At 43.7% G+C, this 10185-nt stretch overlaps 1 protein-coding gene across 1 annotated transcript; it reads left to right on the forward strand.

The window, feature by feature from the left end:
* Positions 1 to 2760: 2760 nt before the first annotated feature.
* LOC100216713 (FIP1) lies at positions 2761 to 4801 on the forward strand. Its single transcript, NM_001143118.2, has 4 exons — positions 2761 to 3093; positions 3208 to 3309; positions 3863 to 4134; positions 4446 to 4801. The coding sequence occupies exons 1-4, from the start codon at positions 2877 to 2879 to the stop codon at positions 4632 to 4634; spliced, it is 780 nt and encodes a 259-aa protein (NP_001136590.1). The 5' UTR covers positions 2761 to 2876; the 3' UTR covers positions 4635 to 4801.
* Positions 4802 to 10185: the final 5384 nt, after the last annotated feature.

Raw genomic sequence — 10185 nt, forward strand, 5'->3', positions numbered from 1 at the left:
ATTACCCTACCCCGAGCTGACTCAGGCTACGGGGAACAAGACCGGCGTCCCATCTGGCTCGCTCTACTATACGAGTAATGATGGCGCTCCGCATGCCCTGTGACGACGGCCGCTCTCAGCCCCCTTACGGAAGCAAGAGGACGTCAGCAAGGACTCGACAGCCCCGACAGCTGTCCTTCCGCCAGGCTCCAGCGCTCCTCCGACGGCCACGACACCGCACGAACTGGGTGCCAAAACCTCTCCGGCTGCCACGATGGCATGTACCCAGGGCGCTAGCTCTCCCCCGCTAGACACGTTAGCACATTGCTACACTCCCCATTGTACACCTGGATCCTCTCCTTACGCCTATAAAAGGGAGGTCCAGGGCCCTCTTACAGAGGGTTGGCCGCGCGGGGAAGGACGGGACGGCGCTCGCGCAAGGCCGCTCGCTCCCTCCCGCGTGGACGCTTGTAACCCCTTACTGCAAGCGCACCCGACCTGGGCGCGGGGCTAACACGAAGGCCGCGGGTTCCACCTCCCACGCCTGTCTCCCTCCGGCTGCTCTCTCCCCCTTCGCGTTCCGCCTCGCGCCGACCTATCTGGGCTGGGGCACGCGGCGACAATTCACTCGTCGGTCCAGGGACCCCCCGGGTTTCGAAACACCGACAGTATTGGGTGAATTATACTCTTTTCCTTACGTGAGTTTTCATGAAAATTTCTCACTAAGGTTTTTTATGAGGTAATTCGTGTGACACAGCAAGCATGAGCTATGTACTCTTTATACAATTTTCCCACTAGATTTTATGGAGTTTTCGGACATGCATCTCACGACAATGGACCAAGGGGTAGTGTTAAGAAACCCTTCTTGGATCAGGAAGACCCTTGTGGCCCATATGCCTAAAACCCTAGTTTTTGTTTATAAATAGAGATGAGATCCATATATCATGTAACTTTTGAACAACAACATTATATAGTAATAAAAAATCAGTTCCTCTCTACACTCTTATTCTCTTGTGTTTTTAGGCAACAACTGCTATGCAAGCAGCCCTTCATTGCAAGCGTGCAAGCAAACCATCTGATCAATTAGATTACGATCCAACCATAGATACAACTATGGTTTGTTAGGAGTTTTTTTTATAAAGATTATTGAGTTGGTGGTGGAAGGGTTTAAGTATTAAATATGACCTACGATTGGATCGTAATCAAATGGATCAGATGGTTTGCTTGTACGTTTGTAAAGAAGGACTCCTTGCATAGCCGTCGTTGCCGTGTTTTTATTCTACTTAGCCAAAGTAATAGAGGGCTCACCGTCCACGGCTCCCGTGCCGTTTAGTCCGTTAGGTGGGTTGGAACCTTCCAGATCCACGGGCGGAGTCGAAACTCGAAAGCCCCGGAATAGAACCGTTGGCAAGGTGAATCCCACGTGGGACCCGTGTGCTCACCTGGAAGATGGACAAGTGGGTCCCTAGCGTGAACGCGTCCTTTGGAATCCGTGACGCGTCTCCGTCACACCAGGCGGCCTCGGATTTTGAGTTTTGAGCATTCATCAGACACCAAACGGTGCAGGAGCGATGCTGCATATTCAGGGCCCCTTTGGTAGGGCTTATTTTTCAGCTTCGGCTCTGGCTCATACAAAAGTTGTGCCAAACACCTTTTTTTCAAATGGCTTCACCAGTAAAGTGCTTTTCCAAAATTAACTAGAGGGCATGAGCCAAAAAAAGTGGCTCACCCGGCTTCAGCTCACGTCATTTTTGCACAATAGCCCTCCCACCAGTCCAAATTATTTTTTTGGTCCTGCCCTTAATCCCTAGCCACGTACAGGAGAGATCGACCACGTAAAAAGTAAACTATACAAGGGTCTTTCTGAAAAACAACCTATAAGCCGTTTTGCCAAATGATTTTTCAGAATGGCTTTGGCTCATCTAAAGAAGTGGCTTCACCTCGTGAGCCAGAGCCAAAGCCGTTTTTGGAGAAGCCAGAGCCCTGCCAAATAGAGATGGCAATGGGTACCCGAAACCCGAATACCCGACGGGTTTTACCCGATATGAAGGCGGGTACGGGATGATTTCTCTACCCGCGGGTATGTTAATGGGTAAAAACCTCTACCCGTTGGGTAGACGGGTACGGGTATGGGTTGGTACTACCCATACCCGTCTACCCGTGGGTAAAATATACCCGCGTCAATAACACTATAAACATCTAATAGAGTCCAATTTAGCTAGAACAAAACCCTTCTCTAGTTATCATTTGTCTAGATACCAAGTTATGTAATCATATGATTTGTTATATGTGAAATTGAAGTTGTTTTTATATGTTTATCTAATATTTTGAGTGATTGGTATATTGGAATTTAATTCTTTCCTAGCGGGTATGGGTTACCCGACGGGTAAAAATACCCGCGCGGGTACGGGTATGGGTAAGATTTTATACCCGCGAGTATATATGGGTAACCCGACGGGTAGAATTTTTTTTGATGGGTACGGGTATGGAATGGTACTACCCGACGGGTATGTACCCGTTGCCATCCCTACTGCCAAAGGGGCCCTCAATTCATTTACATTTTTTTTGCAGCAATTGCGTCGACGCGGAATAGAAATGGAAACACCTTCGTGGCTAAGCATTTTTGCCTGGTCAAGTCGAGTTTGAACATTGACGTGAAACGCTGTGCTGTGCTTAGCGACGACTCCACCGCGTTATGCTGACGATAATAACATTTATTTACTTTTTTTTTTGCAGAAAAAAGACAACTATATATTCTGCCATTCTGGCAGGCCCCCAAATAAATTTCCACAACCGAAACCTGCAGTCGGGTCATCTCGTCCACGAAACGTACGGACTTCGGGCATCGGCCCCAACGCCAGCGGCACCGCACCCGCACCACCAAGCTCGTCGGCGACATGAATCCGCCCGCAGCAGCCGCGTCCACCGGCGCAGGAGGCCACGCCGCGGCGCCTGCGGCAGCCCCGGAGTACGCGCACTACCCGAGGCTCTCGCCAGAGGAGGTGGCCCCGCCCCCGCCCCCGCCTTATCACGCCGCCACCGCCGCGCCGTCCGCCTACGGAGGCAACCCCTACATCTACTCCCCCGCCGGCGGCGCCGCCACCTCCCCGAAGAGTGCGTTCCCCCGCCCCGCTCCTTAAAAATCTGGCCCCGACAGCTGCCGATTCGTCCGGAATTTGGATCGTTCCTTCCTTTTCTGATATGCTCTCGTGTGGTGTGGTTTTGCAGATACGATGGACTCCGTGAAGGACGTGCTCGGCAAGATGGGAAAGAGGTTTGGCGAGGCGGCCCGCAAGACCGAGACCATCACCGGCAATTTCTGGCAGCACTGTGAGCTTTTCGATTTCGTTGCCGTATTTTCACGAAATCGGGTTCCGAAGTTGTTTCTGTGTGTTTTTCATCAATTTGCTAATCGTGTTGTGCATTTTCATGTACATTTTGTTATTGTAATATGAAATTAGGTTGTCGTCAAGCTGTTACTTAGCCACAACCACAATGAAATTGAACTAGAATCCCATCTTCATGGGCTCAGACAAAAAGAGGGGCAACTAATTTAATCGACACAGAATTCAGCTTATTTCATTGGCGTGCACTAAATTCGGCATTTCTGGTGGGCATTGACAGGGATTAGGATTCATTATGCTGCTTCTTTTATAACTATAAAAGTTTTATTCCATATATTTCACTATATTGATGATGTTTGATGTGGCTTTTCTAGGTACCATGTATCTAGACACAGTGTATATCTAAGCACATAGAAAAATCTATGTGTAGCCTTGTTTCTTTAAGTCAAATGGGAATGGGAGCACTAGATTATAGCCTTGTTTCGTTAAGTCCATACAATGTGGAGAAACTGATCAGGTCTTCCTGATTCTTTAAACAGTGAAAACTGGACCAAGCATTACTGATGCAGCAATGAGCAGGATCTCACAGGTCACCAAAGTCATTGCAGAAGGTGGATATGACAAAATTTTCCATCAAACTTTTGAGGTCGCCCCTGGTGAAAAGCTCAAGAAGCCATATGCATGTTATCTGTCAACCTCGGCTGGTCCTGTTATGGGTGTGCTTTACCTGTCCAATGTAAAACTGGCATTTTGTAGTGATAACCCACTTGCATACCAGGTTGGAGACAAAACTGAGTGGAGTTACTACAAGGTAATTATGTGTATTGCTGTGTTTTGCTTTAGTTCAGTAAATATAAAGTTTGTTCAAGGAAATGCAATTCGTACTGAAGCTTATTCATTATGACAATTAGGCTTACAGAATTATGTTAAGAAACAATACATCTTACTCTGGAGTATTGTTTTGTATGAAAACATCAAGTTTCAGAATTTGTTTCATCTGTTTTCATCAGTGCACCAATATAATAACTATTGTCGATCTTATTTACTGGTAGTACTCATTAATTCTGAAATCCATATATTTCAACATGCAACTTACGATTTGTTTGTCTATATCTGAAATAGGTGGTCATCCCCCTTGCTCAACTGCGATCAATTAATTCATCAACAAGCAGAACAAATGCAGCAGAGAAATACATTCAGGTGGTTTCTGTTGATAACCATGAGTTTTGGTTTATGGGCTTCGTTTACTATGACAGTGCGGTGAAGAATCTGCAGGAAGCACTTCAGGAGGCTCAGAATTTACGTGCTTAGTGATGTTCATGGATTGGAACTAGCATGTCTTATACATTACAGTTGTGATATACTGTTTTCCCGTCAGTTTCGACTGTTTGTCCAGATTTAGTTTGCGTAGGTATCAGCTGTTTCTGTGTTTTGTACTGACTTAAACCGATGTTCAATATGTGACGTGCATCCTTTCATGGTTGTTCTCTGCTATGATGAGCCCATTTGCTTCGAGCAGTAACAATGGGTGTGCTTCTTCTGAGTTTTAAATCCGACCACAGTAAGATTGGCGAAGTGGAACGCACTTCACAAATCAATTCGGATTTGGGATTGTGATATGGATTCAAATTATTGATTTATCCATGCTCAGTGATTTCTATAGGTCTTGAGCAGCGCGTGTTTGTATACTTCGTGCTTTGACAAATCCCAGTTTAGTTGGCCCCGCTTTAAGGTTTACACTGACTTGGGGGCTGGTCAGGCAACCATTTACAACTTTAGGTTATTTGTGTCTGACAATTCCTCTGACTGACCTGTGCAGATTTTCGAACTGTGACAGTGCATCTTGATCCCGTCGTGTCTGCCCTGTGCAGCCTGGTGCCCAGGATGTGTTATTTGGGCATATTTTGCTTCATGTAGTAACAGTTAACTCACAAACATCAGTGGAAATATCTGAACGAGTAGCTTATCCATAACTCCTTGTTTTTCAGCTACATCCTGTATCCATGCATGATCCCTTTACCTACCAGCGTTTGCTTTGACAAAGATAAACTTGTGGCTGTGGTCAACATTCACTATTTTAAAACTAAGGCTAGTTTGGCAGCCCAAAAAGCCACAGATTTTCCGGCCTTTTTCCTGGAAAGAAAGCCCACACGGATACTTTTCTTGCGTTTATTCATCTGCCTGTTTAGAAGCCCATCATCCGACGGACTTTCATCCAAGGCAGCTTTTTTCTGGTTGGAAACAACCTGACCTCGGGAGGCCAAACGATTCTCCCTACGATCCCGCTGTTAAGTAACCCTACTTAGGGTTATATGGGCAAATACCTGTTTTGTCACTGAGGGGTCTCACATCTCTATATAAGAGCATCTCCAACAATGCCTCAAACTAGTGTCTCAAATTGAAATATAGGGCTCTACACAGGAAAAATCACTCCAACAGTGCCTCAATTCAACAAATTTTGTCAAAAAACTATAGGGCACCCTCTCAAGTGCCTCAAATATACTACACTGTAGTGAGCTGCCCTATAATCTAGATTTAGGGCTTTACTGTTGGAGCGGGGTGCTTTGTTGGTGCCCTAAATTCTATAAAATTTACTTATTTTTAAATTATAAGGCATTTTTATAGGTCACGTTGTTGGAGATGCTCTAAGGAACCTGTACACCCCCTCATAAGATAGAGATCAGAAAGAGGCCAGAGGCCCAACCCTATATCCTGTGTCTCGTGTGTTTCGACTGTCGTGCTTATGGAAAGGGAGACGGGTTCTCTACAGCTTCTTGCGCCTCTACTGCTGACGGGAGGGAAGAGAGCGAATCTGGTGATCCGTGGTAACGTAGTTCTCAACACGTTATCAGTACACTCTACCTTGACGTTGCTGCGAGATCAGATCTGCATCAACTCTTCATCAAGTCGGCAGGTCCTCCAGCCTAGCCGAACTGTCCTACGCGACAAGTTTCAATTCCTCTACGCAATCGAGCGGTATGTTCTTTGATCTGTTTCGATCAATCAGAGGTTGTGTCGTGCTCACGAACCGCCTCGGCGGCGGGATCGCCCCATTACGTGCCTACCGCGCGCACTTCGCGTCTGCATCCATCGTTGCGGTTGCAGTGGCGATTTGCTGCGTAGTGACGGCTGACAGTTAAGAGATTAAAAAAAATGCGACGTGCCAATGCAATAAGGGAGCGTCATTCTCGGATCTTCTTTGACTGCATGGGGCGAGTGGCCAAGTCAAAGCTGCTAGCGGCCTTTTCCTCCTCCGTACATTGAACCGTAGGCCAGACTTATTCCTTTTCCATGCGCATGGATCCTGAGTTTTGCATGCCTATCTCAAAACTCAATAGTGCTCGCCCAGCAGTTGGTGTGATGGCTTTAGCCATGAATTATTTATCCTAGCGAAGGAGCTCAGTCAAAGTGCTCCTGGAAAGGTGGATCTAAATGATTGGTTAAGAATAAAAGAAAGGAGCACGATGACTCCAATGCATGCATGCGGCACTCATGACGGCAGAGTCAAAAAAATTGTGTGGACGAGAGAATTAAAGGGAAAGTATAAAATATTGCATGTACAAGTACTACCCCATATCTCCAATACATATTTATCTCTATCGGTAAATAATGATGCTCCACACTATTCGTTTATATATAATATATATAGTTTTTCATTGAATTTTTGTTGTATTGTGATACAATTTTAATGCACGCTCCATATTATTTATTCTATTTATTTCATGTTGAAAATAACAAATAGAATAAGACATATTTTCTATCTTAATTAATTATTTCCTGTCGTAAATAATTAGTAGAAAATGCATGGAAATTGCCTTTTACATATGATGTGTTATGTTTATGTATTAAATATTGTGTTTGTTTTCTGCTTTTATTTCTTGCAGTAGATACTTAGCAGAAAATTAAAATACATATGGAGGCTGTATTGTGCATACTTAAATCGCTCTAAATATTTATATTATGTTGAGCCTTTGGATTCATCTCGAGCGATTAAATGATATAGTGGGTACTCGACGTGCCGATGAGGCTACATTATTCATTGGCTGTGTTATGACATTGGCTGCGCCCTAGCAACACGACACAGTATTTGTGTCGTACGAACTTGGCTGCGTCATGTGATTGCTATGTCGCAGTCTCGTTTAATCGGGCCGCTCCCGTTGAGTCGAACCGTCATCGCCGAGTCGCATATATTTTATGCCCTGTAGGCACTGTTCGTCTGTCGTAATCATCGAGCCACAATTGCGCCTATTGCGCATGTTGTGTGGACTTGTCTTGTACCCCGACTATCGAGTCACAACTGCGCCTGTTGCGTTTGTAACGAAGGCTTGTTGTGTTGTCGTAGCCCTGATGGCTGCACACGCATTGACGCCGGATACGCTTGAGCTCGTATTCGCGTGGATTGTGGTGGGTTGTTCAAGCCCCTGAAGTCACATTATGCTCAACCTTCGTAAACAATTTTATTTGGCTCTATATTTTATTTGGCCGTGTTGTGTGGCATCATATATTTATATATATATATATATATATCGCTAAGTGGCCTTAACAACTATATCAAGCTCTATAGTGCTTGGAAATCTCGGAAATTAAATTGAAATACAATGAAACACAGATAAGTTAATTCTCTACTCTCACCTCATGCATAAAGTTTTACCTGAAGTAACCTGAAGATATATAATATAATGCATGAAAGCCTTTTTGGCATAAGACATCACAAATTGGGATTTTATTAGTAAGCAAAAAGGCCTTACCAAATAATTTAAGACCAGAAATCTCAGTCATACATTGCTCAACCAGATGGTAGCACATTGCTCTCTTTGTCGCTGAATGACATGAAGCAAACTATGAGTATGGTATACATTATAAGTCAAATGGCAAAGGTCAGTCTTGAATGGACATATAACTTGGGTTTTGTAGTAGAACTACAATGGATTCCACCCTTTAACATGCTTACTGTAATCTATCTCTGATCTACCAGAAGTAAGAAGAGTAGAAAAACAGCCATAAAATCCCACATCACCACAGAGCTTGAGGCTAAATTAGACATTAACATGTCCTTGGTCCTCGGAGGCAGAAGAGCCATATGTCTTGACCACTAGACTACTAGTGATGATAATTTGTGATAGAAATATGAAGATCTTGTAGAGACCTGTTGTATCCTCTCTACTCCTGATGATTTCTTCGTATGAGAGCAGTACTATCTGTTGTTGAAGATGGATCCTAGGCGGATACCAGTCTTGTTTCGTTCTTGCCAAGTAGTTATCATCATTTGCTTCATAAAAAGCTAGTTATATGGTGATTTTCCAAGATAAAATGAATTCTTGGCGTTGTCTGTTCTATTCCAAAGCTTCTCTTTTGCCGAACAACGAAGAGATCGAAATAATGCTTTATAGAACAAATTGGTATATCATATGAGGAGAAATATTTGCCCTGCTGGCAGCACCACCAATCATTAACTATTGTTATAAATTCTCTCTCAAAATTATAATACCTAAAAATGTTGCATAAATTGATACCCAATTTCATATCGATATGAGTAATTGGGTAAACCATGGGCAATAATAAAACGAACTAGACTATACATCTCTGCATATAAAAAACTCTGCTTGGCAGCATTGGCCTGATGCCGTGCACTTTACCACCATTATATACGCACATATTCTCCTATGTGCTTGAAAGCATAATGTAAACAATGAATGTCGTTGTGAGCGCTAGACCCTGATGGTCATTTTACTTGTTGATCTGAAGTCAACTACTAGCTCCAAATGATGAATGGTATGCATGAGCCCCTGAAGGACCCTTCTGGATAACATAGTGTTGCGCATATCAGTCTAAATCTTAATGATTGACTGTGTATTTGGTAATAAAAACAATAAGTTTGCAGAATTGTAACAATGAAGCAACTTGTTGTTGCGTGTCTTGCTGGAAGTTGAGACTAATCCTTCATGATGGACAAATATGTAGTATTCATGCCACTACATTAATCTAAGTCCAAAGCTCACTGCATAAAACCCCTATCTGTAATGTGTGTAAGATTTCCCAAATAAATCACCACAAGCAATAGCATACATTGGCCACAACTGGATAATTGTGGTTGGGGATTTTATCTGTATGCTTTTAAGAACATCTCGGCATTAGGGGGAGGAATGCCCATATAATGTAATACCTCAATATTCTATTAAACGCACAAAAGCCAATCTGAACCTGTCGCTCGGTGTGTACTCCTGTGTATATGGAGTTTGCCAGAAATCGTTGAGGAGTAACCATATTGGTCTGAATGCTTCTACCTGATGTAGATGTGGATATACCCGGGATTAATATCATATCCACAATTGACTTATTGGTATTTGATCTATTCTCGGGGACGCCTGCGAATATGATCCATCAGCCTTAGTTAAAGCATATGTTCTGATTGCAGATTCACGTGGTCTGTAATAACTCTCCTCCGATTAATTCACCCTGATGGTGATTTGCCTCACGAAGAGGTTCATCTTGATGATGAAGTTCCTAGCTGTTGGGATCATGCTTCGTCGCCGAAGGTCCTGCAGGAAGAAAACACCTTCAGCAAATCTGTTTATATGAGATACCGAAGCTACCACTCATAAAGCTTCGACACTATAGCGTATCCAAAAACGAAGGATCGAACCGACTTAAAGATGGAATTACTTTTTAGTCCATAAGAGTCTGAGTTATGATTGTGATCTTCTGTAAGGGGCATGATTGTAATTTCTTACAGGCTGCGTCCTGTGCCTATAAATAGGTGAACAGTACTTCTTTGCTGTTCACGCAATCTTGTAATTGCTAACGTGTTACTCTGGAATTATCGTTTTCTGCCAAGGCGAAGATACAAATGTGCCTAAACATT

This window comes from Zea mays, chromosome 1, assembly GCF_902167145.1.
Source record: "Zea mays cultivar B73 chromosome 1, Zm-B73-REFERENCE-NAM-5.0, whole genome shotgun sequence".
Classification (NCBI taxonomy): domain Eukaryota; kingdom Viridiplantae; phylum Streptophyta; class Magnoliopsida; order Poales; family Poaceae; genus Zea; species Zea mays.